Source organism: Peromyscus eremicus, chromosome 11 (assembly GCF_949786415.1).
Source record: "Peromyscus eremicus chromosome 11, PerEre_H2_v1, whole genome shotgun sequence".
Taxonomy (NCBI): domain Eukaryota; kingdom Metazoa; phylum Chordata; class Mammalia; order Rodentia; family Cricetidae; genus Peromyscus; species Peromyscus eremicus.
Genome location: NC_081427.1, coordinates 32757766 through 32774844, shown reverse-complemented (window position 1 = coordinate 32774844; position 17079 = coordinate 32757766). Strand labels below are relative to the sequence as shown.

At 37.3% G+C, this 17079-nt stretch overlaps 1 protein-coding gene across 2 annotated transcripts; it reads right to left on the bottom strand.

Annotated features, from left to right (window-relative positions):
- Positions 1–1605: 1605 nt before the first annotated feature.
- Positions 1606–16968, bottom strand: Rimoc1 (RAB7A interacting MON1-CCZ1 complex subunit 1). 2 transcript variants are annotated; one of them, XM_059276327.1, is made up of 6 exons: positions 16689–16968; positions 13316–13422; positions 10875–11021; positions 9054–9185; positions 8020–8134; positions 1606–5804 (listed from the first exon to the last, which is right to left on the bottom strand). In XM_059276327.1, the coding sequence occupies exons 1-6, from the start codon at positions 16786–16788 to the stop codon at positions 5521–5523; spliced, it is 885 nt and encodes a 294-aa protein (XP_059132310.1). In that variant the 5' UTR covers positions 16789–16968; the 3' UTR covers positions 1606–5520. The 2 variants fall into 2 exon arrangements, with proteins under 2 accessions (XP_059132310.1, XP_059132311.1); XM_059276328.1 differs by having other exon boundaries at positions 8020–8101.
- Positions 16969–17079: the final 111 nt, after the last annotated feature.

The window sequence follows — 17079 nt, the reverse complement described above, 5'->3', positions numbered from 1 at the left end:
ATTGTCAACCTGTAACTGTTTACCATTCTAAGACATGAAGCTATATTATTTTTTGGAAAATATGTAAATTTTTTGATCTTGTATATACAATTGTTTTAATCTCTATTGTCAAAAATGTTCTCCTACATCTAGTTCATAAGAGTGTTTAAAAATTCATCCCATTTTATAACTACAAAGTTGAAGGCAAGGCCCACATCTTTATAAACATTAAATCTTTAAAGAACACACAAGGCTACAGGAAATAGTTGCTAGTATATAAACAGTGAAGTAACAGATACTTAACAACATAAGCCAGCATGTACCACTACTTACTGCTCATTAGTAGACCCTAAATGCTATTCAATAGAACCCTTTATTCAAAAAAGTAGTACCTGAGGATCTAAATGACAAGTAGAAATTCAACAAAGCTTGATGCTGGGGCAACTGAGGTTCTGTGAGAATCTAAATTTAAAATGATTATTATTCTACATGCCATTGCTAGTAGTGAATAGGTCAACCACAGGCTTATCAGGAAAAGACTTATGAATTAATTACTTAGATGACATTTCTCCTCCCTAAGTTGTGTTTTATTTTACGTATTTGGAGAAAGAAAATTAGCATGAGAAACTAAGTTAAATTGAAGAAACGAGACGCCACTCTCCTATATTACAAGGAAATGTGAATTATCTATTGAATGAGGAAGGATTCAGATTCATTATGGAAATACTTGTTGAAAATAAGATTAAGGAGCTAGAGAGATTGATCATGGTTAAGAGCTCCCCCTGCTCTCGCAGAGGATGGAAGTTGGAGTTCCAACACCCACATCAGGTGACTTACAACCATCTGAAACTTCAGCGCCAGAGGTTCTGAACCTCCAGCCTCCATGGGCCACAAGTACAGAAACACACCATTTAAACATACTTAAAAATAATAAAAAGAAATAGAATATTAAAAGTCAGGAAGATTTATTAATTTACATAAGAGTTACAGTTAGGAAATGGCACGGTTGTGATTTAACTCAGGCCTTCTAGCTCCAGAACTCACAATCTGAATCATTATGCTAACCTGTCTGCAAGTTATTAGGACCAGAAAAAAAAGCATTCAGAAATTAGAAAAGCATACTGAGAGGAAACATTTTTACTCTGATGCAAGAATAAAATATAAAAGAAAACAAGAAACAAGTAGGGGAATGTGATTTTATTTTATTAATCATAGGTTCCAAAACACTGTAGTTGGAAAATGTTACTGAAAGTTGGTAAAACAAAACTACTAAACACCAGCATAAGTACATAATGAATACTTTTAATTCCTGTTATATTAAGCTTATGTTAATATAATACTTCCATAATGTATTTCATTTTTATTAAAAGAACTTAGGGTAAGTAATACTAGAGAACTATGGGATCCTGGATTCTGTGGCAGATGGGGTATTCATAGAGTTACAAAAGGGGCCCTAGAAGATGGACCAAGGAGACAAGCAACCAAAAGGTAGACCATGTTCGTAGCAGTGGGTTTTTAAAGCATCAGGAAGGTAACTCTGAGAATACCTTCACAGCGCTCACTTTAATGACGATCAAAGCACTGACCGCAGACTGTAAAGCTAGGAACATAACTTTACGGTGACTCTTAGCTCACTCTACTGTATGCAAAAGATAAGGGAATGTCAATGATATGTACCTTAACATCAGATAATGCACAGTAGCCAGAAAGCCTATAAACACAGCAAGAGACAGTCTCTTAAGTCCTTTTTTTTCTTTTGGTTTTGGTTTTTTAAGACAGGGTTTCTCTGTTTAATAGCCCTGGCTGCTCTGAAACTCTCTTTATAGACCAGGCTGGCCTCAAACTCACAATCAAGTCTTAAAGCCTAATCCACATCAGAAAATTCATACTGAGTAAAGAATGATAAACATTTAAGGATTATGGAAAATCCTGTAACATTTTACATCTTAATAAACAGCAGAGAATTCATACTGAAGATAGCGATTTTTCACTAGAAGTAGGAAAACAAAACCTGCTGAACACTAGCATGAATATATAATGTATAAATTAATTGTGACTATAATAAGTACCTCTTAATGTAATATTTCTGTACTATGTTACCTCATATTGTGTTTAAAATATATAGGGAAGTGATATTAAAGAAACGACAGTTTTGGCTTCTGTGGACAGAAGTAGTAACCTTATAGAAGGCAGAAAAGGGAAGTGGAAGGTAGAAAGAAAACCACCTGGAATGAATAAAAAGCCCAAGGCCTTTAGGCAGTATACATTAGGAACACCACTGATCAGAAATCTACTAAATGCAACAGAAATGAGAAAGTTTTAAGTGGTGACTTCAGTAAGAAAATCTTTGAGTCTACTGAATATACAAGGCATCTAAACAACAGAATGGAAATTGAAGATGGGTGCTTAGATGTGCCTTTCCAACCACTCCAAATAAGATAGCACCCATCTCCAAGTCACACTTGTCCCTTACACCCTGCTTAATGCTTTATAGTGTTATCACTTGGCATACTGTATATATATATATATATTCTTCCTCTACTGAAAGCCCCATAATAGGAGGGTGCTTCCAAAGCTATATGCTCAGTGTCTAGAACAAGATATGGCATGTAGTAGGCATATAATAACTGCTGAAAGAATTGATTGTAGGCTTAATTACTGTCCATATGTGGAGTATTTGGTATTTTGAGGTTACTTCATTCTAAATCAAGAATTTACTCCTCAAGATTAAATGAATACAAAATGTGTTGTTGTTTTATAATACCATAGTAAAAAGTACTGCAACTATCATGGTCTACAAATTGTTCTCCAATTGTTTGGGTGGAGGGAGTAAAATACACAAAAAGCACCCAGGAATAACCTCATAATTGTACCATCCAGTGAGTCCACAAAGGTCATAAAGGCAAAACTTGAAGCTCTCAGCTTCTGAAGATGAAGTCTTATTTTCTCAGGTTTAGCATCCGAGTAACACTTTACTCCTCTGAGGAATCTATATTCCTCATTGCTGTATCAACCGCTGGTATAGAGGGCATGGCAGTTTGGAATGCAATAGCAGCAACCCTTTTGTGCAAAATTTGGCATTTCAAATCATGCCTCATTAATTCAAAAAACATTACTACCTACCATGCAAAGAACAGTATGTGCAAAGGTAAAATTTTAAGATATGGAGTTCATTCAGTAGTAAAGAAAATAATTACAACACATTGTACTGTGGTCACACGGGAAAGGAAGATAGGAAAAATAAAGGAACATCTAATCTCTACTGGAAAGGGCTGAAGAAAAGCCTTTGGACATAGTATTACTAAAGGTACATCATACAAGTAAAGTATTATCTGGCCACAAAGAAGGGTCTAGAAATAATGATGTCTACAAAGGTACTGAGGTTGGAAAATGTAAGTGCATTTGGGAAAAGTACTGGAAGCACTTGATTAATGGATTATGATCCACTGAAGAAGTCTGTGCTTCTAAAAAGCACATTAAAATCATTTAATTTTAGAAAGCTAAGGTATTTTCATAATAAAACTTGCTAAAATGCTAGGTTAGATAAAAATCTTGGTTGTATAAAGATAGGCCAGGAGTTGCAGCAGGGATGGAGGAATCTCCCGACTTCCACTGCTCATTCAGAATTTTGGTTATCAAAAGGAGCCTAGGGTTCTGATGTGTGAAAAATGTTGGTCTAGAACACAAGTGAGAGTGTTGTAGAAATGAGGATGGGAAGGCAGACCTCTGTTTCCCTACTTGAAAAATACACAAAACTGGGGGAAACGAACAGAGAGGATTTTCCATAAAGGCTAAAAATTTGATGTTTGCTCATACTGACCTTAAAATTACTGTGCAGTCAGTATTTATCAAAGTGAAGATATTTAATAGGCAGTTAGAAATAAACTTCAGAGAGCAAGGAAAACGGAGCTCAAGTTCCTGGAATGGAAATCAGCCTGGTATAGGCATTATTACAAGCCAAATGGCCGTGAAAAGTATTGCTTAACATGAGCATTTGGAGTAAAAAGAAAGAAGGAGAAAGGAAAGAAGAAAGAACAGATCCTTCATGAGGACAAGCAGAAAATGAGAAACAACAAGAGAAACAAAGGAAATAGCAAAGAGTAGTCAACAGAAAACAGGCAGCCTATTTTTTCTTTAAAACAAAAAAGTGAGTAAATATAAGTTGACTCCCTCAGAATCTAAACTTCCTGTTAAAGAACAATGGTAGAGGTGACTAATGAAATTGGACTCTACCACAGCGGGAAGGACAGGCACCTTAGTCGCTTGCAGTGAAGGTTCTTCTAAGTGAAGCTATACATGTATTAACACGCTTGGAAGGACTACATGCTTTCCATAGAACTGAGCCTCCTAAGAACAAATGGCCGAGGAAGGATTAACGCAGTGCTGAGAGCCTGCTAAAGACAAAGAGAAGAGGAAACACCAGGGACAGTAGTTCCGATGAAGCCCCATGAGGTGCAGGGCAAAGAAGTCATGAAAAAGGCTCACTGCTCAAGAGTTAGGACAACAGTCAAGAAAGAACCTGCAAAAAGGATGAAAGCTGTAGAATGAAAATAGAGAAAAACGAATACAAACAAGGACATTTTAAAAGCTGAAAAGATGAGAATTGTCATCTGTTACTGAAATTTAAGATTTTAGAAAAGAAACTGAGTATGGCTGATACTCAAGGTGCAGTAACAGAAATGACTGGATGTACAGATGTCACTGGGACAAAAGTCTAGCGCATCAGAAGGTATCATCATCCAGACCATCCCAAGACAACAGGAGTTGAGGTAGGCAGAAAGAGGTGAGCAAGACAGAAACTAGGCTCTTAGACCATCAGCATGTCAATCCTAATAAAGGCAAAACATATGTAAAGTTCATTGTATGCAAAGATGTGCCCTAATGGCACCTGAACTAATGACAGAATCATCTACACTGATTTTTATCTTCACTATTGGAAACATCATGCAGTTTTTGTTTTAAACAAAATAAGAAAATAATTTATAAAATAGCTAAGTCAATAATTTAAGTACTATTAGTAATACATGGCAAAATAAATACAATGATTCGTTTTTTAAAATATTTTGCTATTTAGCTTACTGGAAATGAAATCTAAATATTAGTTATAATCTTTTAATTGCCTACATTTATACTCATAGTATATATTTGAAACAAGGAGGAAAATTGATTTTCATCTTTGAAGTATGCCTACTTCAAAATAAGATTTTGTGTTACACATATTTTACTACAATGAAATATAACCTAAAGTATTAGAAAACAACTGTCAATCTACGTTGGGTTCCTCCTTATCAGTGGCAGGATTGTATGTAGTTCTAAGTTCAGTTAGAATAACATATATGCCATTTTAGAAATTAGAGAATACTTTTTTCACAGATTAAGACTATACAATGAAAGGCGATAGCATTAAAGAAGGGTAGCCACATTGGGCATCTTTACGTAGTGTAATATTCTCAAGATCAGTGTAGCAGAGCTCCTTTCCTGAAGCCTTCTTTTCCGGTGCACCCATCTTTACTTCTCTCAGTTGGGAGGACAGATGACCACCTAGCTACAGCGCTGCTGAAAGAAGCTGAGGATCTGCTTTGCATTCGCTGTGTTCCACTCCTGCGCTTTCAGAGGTCCTTCACACACCGACACATACTTCTTCAGAATTTTTTCTCCTACTTCTCGGAAATCCAAAGGTTCTTTGTGTGTGGTGCAGCTTGCTCCAAAAGCATCAGTATCAACTTCAGGATTTTCTGACTGTGGATCTGGGCAATGCTTTAATCCCCAGTAGCACATTTCTCCACTGTACATCATAGCCAGCACATGAATATCACTAAATATTCCTGGGAAGGTCATTCATTTTGAAATTAGAATTAAGTTTATAGAAGAAACATCAGCTATTGAAAAGCTAATAAAGCCATCACCAATTAACATTTTTCATGCCATTTATTAACGCTCAAAAAAGCCCACTATCACTCTCACAATCCTAACTTAATCAATACTTTTGTCTTTTACCCAGAAAAGAAATTCATCCCCCAAACAAAGCAGAGTATTGTCAAATAGTATTTTTTTAATAACCATCTAGGTGTTCTTAACATTTCTAGGAGTCCTCTTTAGGACCTTTTTTTGAAAATTAATTTCACTAGTGGAACACTTCTAGATTGTTCCTTAAATTCTGTATACAACTTCAGAACTCTCATAAATTCCCTGAACTGCATCCATGAACATAAAGTTTATTTTGAAGGATGTTCTAGGATCAGTGATATAACTGTATTGTTATGACAGTCCCATATTTGAGTCTACTAATAATCTTATGTATCATTATGTGTTTGATGGGCCATACAATTTTAAATTATCAGATGCTAATGATATGCAAGATGCTTTGTATCACTAGGAAAAAAGCACATCCAGGACCATTTCCATCAAAAGATGAATAGTTCTTTAACATTATTCCCAGCAATTGTGTAATTAAATATTTAAGGTCAAAAGCATGTTAATTTGTAAGACATATAAATTAGACTTAGAATAAGAGAGTACACCAGTAGTAGTAGAAACATTTGTAATTTGAACCTTGGAGGTGGGCAGAATTACAGTTGCAGACCAGCCTCCTGTACTACAGAGGAGTTCCAGGCTAACTGAAGCTACATAGTAAAACCTTATCTCAAAAAAACCCATAAGATTAAAAAGTGAATAATTAAAACAAAAAATGGTGTTATTAAAATATATGATCAACTTACGGTCACTTAGACACAAACAAATGATTTATTCCAATGTACAAGTACTTGTGTGATAAGCAAATTCACATCAAATAAATGGTCATGATAACCTCACCATGTTGGTTTGAATAAGAATGGCCGCAGAGGCTCATATATTTGAATACTTAGTCACCAGGGAGCTACATTATTTAAAAGAATTAAAGGTCGGCCTAGTTAGAGAAGTGTGTCACCAGGGTTAGGCTTTGAGGGTTCAAAAGCCCATGCCAACCAAGCCTGAGTCTCGCTCTCTGCCAGGCCCAGTCTCTGCCTGCTATATGTGGATCAGGATGTAGCTCTCAGCTACTTCTCCAGCACCAGGCCTGCCTGCCTGCCATCATGCTCCCACCATGATGATAATGGACTAAACCTCTGAACTGCAAGCAAGCCCTCAATTAAATGCTTTCTTTCATAAAAGTTGCCTTGGTCATGATGTCTCTTCACAGCAATAGAACAGTGACTAAGACACTCACATAAAGTAATTCAATAAAACTACAAGTATGACTGTAGCAGAATACAAGTTTCTGCCGTTTTGAATGTACCCAAGTCACCAAATTTGTTCTTATAAGCTGCCATCTTCAAACTCTACCTAGAAAGAGCAGCAAGTGAAGTAAGAGTTTGCAGAACAGCTGATTCACTAAAGCATGCATCAATAAAAAGTAGCCACCAAAGAACAGAGTCTGAGATGTGCATTCCGGAAAATGAGACCACACTACATCATGTTGTCTATGTGTAAAGCAATTTCTACTTAGCAAGTACAATTAGCACATACATGTCTATCTCATTTAAAACTTACTTCCAGTATAATATCAATAGCCAACTCTAGCTCTTGTCAAAACAAAAATAAGCAAAAGTAACACCATACATTAACTCTCCCAAATTAACTCCATCTCTGCATCCTCTTCTGGCCTCCATAGGCACCCCCATACATGTACATATATTCACTCACACACAAAGACATTAATGAAAGTACACACACACACATATATCACATCTCATTATATACCTCTGATTGTCCTGGAACTCACTATGTAGACCAGGCTGATCTTGAACTCACAATTCCTCATGCCTCTGCCTCTTAAATACTGGGATTAAAGATTTGTGCCACTATATCTAGCCAAAACTAAATATGTTTTAAGTGTTTTTCTACATTATATGAAAAGATTTTAGTCCTTGAATTCATTTTAAATCCAGTATGAAATTCAACTGAGAGTAAAGTTAGCAAGTTTTCTAAATCTTAAAACAACAACAACAATAACAACAAAAAAGACTCCACTTACGAAACTTTAACAAGAAATCACCTTACCTGTACTTAGTAATTTAGCTGTGTCTAGGTCTTGGAAAGAAACACCTTCATTTAACTGGATAGGGCATCGATAATTTAGCATCTGCAGCAAGTAATTGATCCCATCAACAAGGTACTAAATAAAGAAGTCAAATAATTAAAAGCACTATACACAGAACTATAAACAAATACTTTTTGTCTCATTCTTTACTCAAGAATAAATGGACTGATACACAGGTATATATAATTACTATTACATTCCAATGGCATAAAAACTCACCACTCTAAGATTGTTCTAATATAAGTAAACCCTCCAAATAATAAGAGTATGGAACAAGAAGAAAATATCAACCACAAACACATGGGGCAGTAACTCATTTATTAAAAAAATATTATCAAAGGATAAATGTTGTAAAGGTGAATTCAGAAAAACGTTAATATATATGGAGTTTTGTTTGTTCTGCATTCCTGGGAACTACACCTAGGTTATCATATGCTAGACAAGTGCTCTAACACCAAACTATATTTTCAGCCCTTTTTATGATTCAGATATAGTATATCTAAAATTTTCTAGCTAAAAGTATGGCTTCCCGTTTCCAAGCCTATGTAAACTATGGGTACATTTAGACTGAGCTGGAATTCTCAGTGACACAATACTAAGATACATGTCTTTGGAATAATAATGTTAGAACAGATACAAATCACAGAGTCATACTGTCTTAGGAGCAGAGTTATACAGGCTTCTCAGAATTACCTTGCCTACAAAGGGAGACTCATAACAAAACCTCTTTAATTATTTAGAAATTAATAGCTTTATCTCATATTCAAATAAAAATAAAAATCAAGAACTTGAGAGACACATGTAGTAGTCTCCAAATGATGATATTCTTTCATGTGTCATCTTAGTCTTCACAGAAATTCCAAGAACCTAAAGCCTGTGAATGTAAAATGTAGGTCTACTAGTCCAGAATCTCTGATTTCACTACTGTTATTATAAAATGTTTTAAAGCCTGTAAATGCTAACATTCAAAATCAAAAATGAAATTGTTTCTTACCTTCTGAAGCAAGTTAGATTTTCTCAAGAGCCACTCCCTTCTCTTAGTTAGAGAATGACAATACATATATAACAGGGCTCCTCGTCTCCAAGAGAGGCATTCCAGTAGCTCATCCCCAAGCAAATCACATAGCTAAAAAGAAACATAAAATGCATATCCACAAAAAAGCCATACATTTACACAAATCGAACTTCTAAAGAAAACTAAGCGATTCAAGCACTCTCATTTCACAGAATGTGTCTAGGTTAGGCTACAGAGGAAGGCTTATGTTGGAATTAAGTAGACTTAATTGTTGTCTGTTGGTATATACACAGCAAACTAACTGTAATTCACAAATAGTTTCATAAAATAACTTGAAATACCATAGTAGTAAAACCCTCTACTATTATTTGGAAAATGGAAAAAAATCCATTATCTCATTAAAATGATACCCTTTTAGAAATACACTTTGTCAAGATCATATCTATTTTTCTAGAAAGAAATAGGAACTAGAGAATAGAATAAGAATTAAATTGCTAGAATAATGAAAAGATATATAAAAAATAATTTTAATAAATCAAAATGTTTTTAGTGGTATGGCCTTTAAATCTTGGGGTAATCTGCTTTTCCAGCAAACTTGTCCTAATAAATATATAGAGCCAAGAAGGTATTTAGGTAGACAGTCAGCAGGCACATAAATACAAGAAATAATTACTTGAAATATCCAGCACGGCCAGTAAGGAGGCTCATCAGGTAATGGTGCTTGTGGTCAAACCTTAAAACCTGAATTCAATTCCAGAACCCATATGGTGAAAGAAGAGAAATGACTCCTGTAAGCTGTCCTGACCTCCACATGTGTACTGTGGCACATACATGTACATGTACACAATGCACCCACAAGTAAATGTTTAAAAAAAATAAAAGAATACCCAGGACTAGATATATTAAGGCCAACCAAGTATGTAAACAGGACATTACAGACAGAACAGAGACTACCAAAGCATGAAGGAGACATCCTTGGGCAATACCTATCTCTAAGATGAAAAAGAGGAATTTCCAGCAAAGAGCAAGGGAAAGCTTCTTAAGGTTTAGGAGAAAAGAGCACACAGGAGACGAGCCATCAGTGCTAGTAAATAAGGTAGCAAATGTTCACCAGGACCAGGATTTAAACAAACAGTAAGGACTGGGTGTGGTGGGACATAATTTTTCCTTCCAGTACTTAGGAGGTGGAGGCAGGTAGATTTCTGTGAATCTAAGGCCAGCCTGACCTACAGAGTTCAAGGGCAGCCAGCATTACACAGTGAGACCCTGTCTCAAAACTCTAAAGGAAAAAAAAGGCAATAAAGACAAATGTAGAAATTAGATTATATGACTATCAAGAAACAGCACCTGCAAAGTAAAAGGGACAAAGGAGTATCCATGTTAGAAAAGGATTCTGTATGTAATACAGTTAAAATTCCATTATATAAATATTTTGAAAGGAGTTCATAAAATATACTTTTCTGGTCATGACCTGGAGTGTTAAGCTCCTCTCCCTTAACCCCTACCCTCTTTGAGACAGGATCTTTTTAAACAGTCTTGGCTAGCCTGGAATTTACTATGTAGACCAGGCTGGCCCAGAACTCCCTATTTAGACCAGGTTGGCCTTGAACTCAGAACTCTTGCCTCTCTCAAGTGCTAGGATTAAAACATGTGAAACCATACCCAGCAAACCTCTTTCTTTTAGTCCTAATTTAAAACAAAGATATATTCACAAGCAACAAAAATATAGTCTAAAGAGCAGGACAGCAAAAAGACAATGTGACAATGTTCTGTTACCATTCACAAGTATACAGAACTTACTTTGGGATGCATATTGTTTTCTTTAACTAAAATTTCTGGTTCTGAAAGGAAACTGAGGAGCTCTTTTACTTTCTGGGGAGAAGAGTCTTCAGGAAAATCTTCATCTACTAGTTTATTCTCCTCAAAATATGTCATGTCCAATATGGCCTTAAGACAAAGAAGAAAAGTATCTGTAAGAGATGGAACTTCACAGAGTAACAAAGAATTTAGCCTTGCATATATAAAGCTTTATTAGACACTCAACCATGTTAACACATGTATTTAAATTTGAAAGTAAGCAAAATGTTCAGCTAAACAGGATTAGTGATAGTACTGTTTCAAGAAGTAAATAAAGATTCATGTTTCAATTACCATAATTATGAAAATGTAATCAATTATTAAATTATTTGCTGTTTATATTTGTATAACCCCTGAAAAGTTTATAAATGCCTGAAGTATTATAGTCTACTTCTACTTTTCAATATTGAATCTTCAGGAGATTTGTTTTTCCCAAATATACAGCCAGTATTTGAGAGCATACATCCTGCCACCACATAAATGAAGCATGCTATTCATGTATGAATTCCAACATTGAGTCCCTAACAGCCTGTAAGATGTTAAAACTCCTTAGCCCTTTTACTTATTTTAATCTACTAGACTAATACTAAGGAAACTGGGTTGTAGTGGTAGTTTTTCTACTGGTCACAAAACTAAGCCAGGACAAGCCAGTGCCTTTGAAATTTCCTTTCTTTGAGAATAAAATGCATATGTAAAACATGTGAAACACTACAAGCACAATTAATAATACCTAAGTGATAAGGCCTAAGCCTTATCTTCAAAAGGAAAGAGATCAGCATCTTACAGGCTTGATTGAAAGCCATGAGCATCTTACAAAGGGAAGCTATGGATTCAGAGCCATGGGCAGAATTCAAGGCATGGGAAATTTAAGTCTGTATCTCTAAATATTCTGCTGTATTGGGGGAAGTTCAAATATTTAGAGGATCTTCATGTGAAAGACCAAGCATAATCCTCATCATAGCAGACAAGAGTGGAAAGTCTTCTGAAGAGCTAGATACCTTCCTTCCAAGTTAGTTCTTAGGGGTTTAGCTACTATAGGTTAATTCAGCCATGCCTGGAGGGAGAAACACTAACATGTACCTCCTATGAGGAAGCACAGTGATGGGCCTGTCAACACTATAAATACGCACTTGCAAAACTTAACCAAGTCCTCTACTTTTCATAACTACTTCATCTTTACTATCTCTTAGCAATCAAGAAAGGACATACGAAAGCACTTTGCTAACCACAAAGTGCTATTCAAATATCAATTACTGTGATGGCATTATAGTTCTTGATGTCAGCTTTCCTCAGAAGTGCTTGAGAAGACCAAGAAAGCAGATACCACTCAAAAGGAAGGTGTGGTGGTTTAAAAGAAAATGGTCCCCATAGGGAGTGGCACTATTAGGAGGTGTGGCTTTGTTGGAGTAGGTATGGCCTTGTTGGAAGAAATGTTTCACTACGGGGGTGGGCTCTGAGGTTCATATATCTTCAAGACGCCCAGTGTCTCAGAGTACTTCCTGTTGCCAGCAGGTCAAGATATAGGACTCTCAGCTCCTTCTCTAGCACCATGTCTGTCTGCATTCTGCCATGTTCTGCCATGATGATAACGGACTAAACCTCTGAAACTGTAAGCCACCCCAATTAAATGATTTTCCTTTATAAGAGTTGCCGTGGTCTTGGTGTCTCTTCACAGCAATAGTAACCCTAACTAAGACAGAAGGTAAAAAGTAACAGAAAAATGTCATGAATGTGTATAATGACAGCACAGGAATCGTATTTACAATCCTAGGAAAATGTGAATTCCAGGGGAGAAAATTAGGTCTTAGTTTCTAGTATTCGGATTAGTTATCATTAACAGTGTTAATAGCAGTATTTTTATTTACACATCTAATGAATCTTCTCCTTTGCAAATTGCAGTTTCTTTTTCTCATTAATAAAATTCAATGCTTTAAGATTAATTTGACTTTATTACATATTTAGCCTTTGGGAGTCCACCATTTAAATAATCAATCTGCCCTCAAAACACCAGAGTTCAGGGACTGAGGGAGATGGTCCAGTCAATGCAGTCTTTGACACAAGCATAGGACCTGAGTTTAGATCCTTAGCATCCACAGAAGAAGTTGGAGGCCCAAGCACCTGTAATCCCAGCACTGGGGAGGCTAAGACAGCTGCATCTCTGGCCCTCACTGTTGGCCCATAGGCCCAGCTGAATCCATAAGCTACAGGTTCAGTGAGAGACCCTGTCTCAAAAATCAAGATGGAGTGACTGAAGAAAAGACCTAACATCAACCTCTGATCTCCAGATGAATACACTCAAGTGCACAAGCACGCACATCCTCATGAACATGTGTGTGCATCACACATACCCTCAGGAAAGCCAGACTTCACATCTGTTTCAGTACCTGTGTGTACAGTTCCAAAAGATTGGATGGATTTGAACATTCTTTCTCTTCTCCACACAAGAGTTTCAATTTTTCTAGAGCTGCAGAGGCCCGAATTAAAAAGTGATCTGTAAGTAATAAAAACATGATTATTTTACATAAATTCAAAGTGCCTTTTAAACAAAAAAGCTATAAACAGAAATGATGTAACAAAACTATATTATGACAAGACAGCCATCTCTTACCTAAAACATTAAGTTTTTCATACATAAAACCCAATCACAATAAAGTATATTTATTATCAAAAGCAAAGGAGTGAAAGCTTTTTTAGATTCACTGTTGCTATTTCTTAAATTCGGTCTACATTCTTAAGCGACTTTATTAAAGAATTAAGTATACAGCTCACTTCTTTCTTGGGTGTGTACGTGTAGTGTACATGCATATGTACGCATGTTCACACACGTGTGGGTATGCATGTGGAAAGCAAAGACTAACATCAAGACGTCTTCCTCAATCACTCCTCACCTTCTATACTGAGCCAAGGTCACTGAACACGGAGCTTGCCGTTCAGCTAGTCTGGCTAGCCAACCTGCCCTGGGAGCCTTGGGATGACATGTGAACCACGACGGCAACTTGGCATTTACCACAGTTCATCCTGCTTGCACAGCACGTGCTTCACTTGCTGAGCCGTCTACGTCGCTCTCAGTTTATTATAGTGTTTTTTTACAATGGCGAAATACTCAAAAAACTTAAATCAATTTACAGCTTTTATCGGAATAATGCAAAATCTACACATCTGCGGAAAGAGTTCCACTGAATGCACGTAATTTCATAAACGTAACTGCAAATGTTGCCTAAAAGAATAAGTGACCAAATCAAATCTGTAAAAATATCAGACTGTAAACAACTCAAACTTTATTGTATTTGTATTTCTAGCTGCTACAACTACGATTACAATTTAAAAGGCTATCTTATTCCTTTACAACTTTGCTATGGAACAAATTACCTCATTCCTTCAAAACCTACAGAAAAACAACAAGAAACAAACAAAAATTCCAATACTTCCTATGCACTTTCTTATCACAAGTTACCCAACCTTCCAGTCTTCACCATCTCCCCTTTACTACCACATCGTCTTTACGTCTGATTCCAGACTTCTTGGGTCCCAAAGATCCCGTTCTGCCTCTGCATCACTTCATGTAGTAAAATGTATATAAGCATGCCACAAGCAAGACTCGAAAGTCTCTAAGCCTCTTCTCTGAAATACAGCACCTTTCCTAACCATCTGCCAATGGACAGACAACGTAGGAGTTGCTGTGGTCCCATCTGATCCAGCCTCTGCCGTTACATAAAGAGATAATCTGTTCAGTTTTAGAATAAAAATACCATTGGGTATGTCAGCTGGCAGTCACATCATGACCTTTAGTTTTCCTGTGGAAAAAAAAACTAAACTGTAACTTTAGAGGATTTTTTTTTATTGCTGTTAAGATCACTATTCACCTGGACTGAATGCTATCTAGTTAGCAGTCTTCCCATCTCTCCTTGGCCCCAAAGTACCAACTGTACAACTCAGAAGATTCTCCTGTGAACCCCAACAGTATGGAATACTGCACTCCCCACATGCTTTAGAAGCTGTTTATATTTTTCCCTTAACTTCCGAGATGATTGTAAATGCCAAGACTTGTACTAAACCAAGTCACTGCTGAAGAAAGACGGTATGGTTATTACTACAGGGGGATGTGATACTGGCATAGGTATCATCTTGGAAAAGTCCATAAAGATACATCCCCTTTAACTAGAAATATTTAAAGCAAACCAGCAAGGCAAAAGATAAAAGTGACTCACATAATCTCTGGAAAATGTCCTTCTTATGGTATTATTCCATACAAGACACTATCATACTGTTAGCAATGAGAAATAAATGAACAAAAAAATTGGCCATAAATACAAAGAGCATTTTAAGTAGAATGAGGATATGCCTTATGTAATCTAGTTTGACTAAAATAGACTATCAGTAGTGACAACTTAATAAAAACATGTAACTGTTAGGCTAAAGGGCAAATTTCCAATGTGTATTTTTTTTTTGTTGTATGAAAAGGGGCCAAGTTAAATTCAACTACACATAATCTTGTTTTAATTAAACTTAAGTAAGCCCTGTTAGTAATTCTCTAGTAAGATTAACTTCAATACTGACTAGTAGCTCATAAAGTGGACAGCTACCACTGTGATTTTAGTAAAATTTAGATGTATAAAAGCCTCCAAACAAGACCACGTAACATTGAACTTCTCTTTCCAGGCTTCTTCTACATGGGATCATAGAATCCTTTCAAAAGAAAATACGAAGGACTGTTGGGTTCGGTAATAAGTGAATAAAGATTATTCAGGCTTTCTGGGCTGACCCAAATAAAACTAAAATTAAAAGTAACCTGGATAGTGATCAGGTAACAGTCACTACTGAACCGTCTTCCACTTGCCACAAAACAAAAGCCATAGCCTCACTGTAGTATGTGAGACACTGAGGAACACTGTCCTAAGAAGAAACAGTCCAGCAAATGTTCTTCATGCAAAGTGGCTCATTTAATTGTAGAACCAATTCTGTAAATATACCAACTACTCAATCACTTGGAAAAATGCTTCACTATGGTTTTTCTATGAATCTAGTTATAATAATTTTAAAGCTTGTGTACGGTAAAGGCACAATATTAAAAAAAAGTACTGTCCAATCAGTTACAACTGAGAAATTATAAAAAGCAAACTGATTCTGATGTCAGAAGAACGATCTATTTCCCAACCCACTTTTTTTTTCTCTTTAAGGAAACAGCTCAGATATTTCTCAGTATATGCATGGCTTTGAAAGAACTAAGATGGTGTGGAGGGAAGCCCATTTAAACTACACCAGTGCAACTGTGTAAAATACTGTTTATTTGCGACTGAATTTTTAATTAAACACAAAGGGGGAAATTTACAAGGTAGGAATGAGAAAGTGAACTGTCACGCACGCCCCTTTGTATTTACTGGATGCAAAAAAAAGGAAAAAAAGAGAAACGTTCATTTGTGCACAGTATTAGGAAGAATAATACTTAATTCAGGGAATCGTCCAAGGGTACTTTTATTCAGAGTCTACCCTTTCCGCAGATTCGACACTGCACATCTGGTCGGATGTAAACAAAAAGGATTTCAAGGAATATTTTAAAAAACGCTGCACTGACAGCACGACTCCTGGGGAGAGGGTAAATGACGGCCCAATGGGGACCGGCTCAGAAGCGCCAGCCCTCCGTGGGCCAGGACCAGGGACCCCGCCTGGGACCGCAGGCCGCGCCTTCGGGCCGGCGAGCGCGGCGGCACCACGGGTCTCACCACCGTCCGCCCGCCTCCCTCTGCGGCGCTCCCTCACCGTCTTCCCCCGCGGCTTCGCTAAGGTGCTGTATGTGGGCCTGAGCCAGGTCCCCGAGCTCTTCCACCCGCCTCACCACACCGGACACCGCGGCCGCCATGGCCAGCTCGGGCGCGCCCGCCCGCTCCACGTGACCACGCCAGCCTGCGATCACCTGATGGCCCCGCGGGCGGAGCGAGGGCGGAGCCCACCCTGCCGGTGGGCGGAGACCTAGGCTCCGGGCGGCGACCGTCCTGGCCCGCAAAGGTCGTTCCGGGTATTCAGTTCCTCCCAGTCGTCCCGTTCCCTCCCACAATCCCGTGCTTCGAGGGACCGGGATGATGTAAGGGCACACCTCCCTCCCGCCTCCTTTTTTCAACCAATCGGCAGCCGACCATGCCCCAGGCTGAGC

Bases quoted from the DNA above. Each gene is read 5' to 3' on its own strand.
- Rimoc1 (XM_059276327.1), bottom strand. From the start codon at position 16,788: ATGGCGGCCGCGGTGTCCGGTGTGGTGAGGCGGGTGGAAGAGCTCGGG. The intron at 13,423-16,688 runs GTGAGGGAGCGC...TATTACTTACAG, and splicing joins CGAAGCCGCGGGGGAAGACG to ATCACTTTTTAATTCGGGCC. The intron at 9,186-10,874 runs GTAAGTTCTGTA...GTTTCTTTTTAG, and splicing joins AAAACAATATGCATCCCAAA to CTATGTGATTTGCTTGGGGA.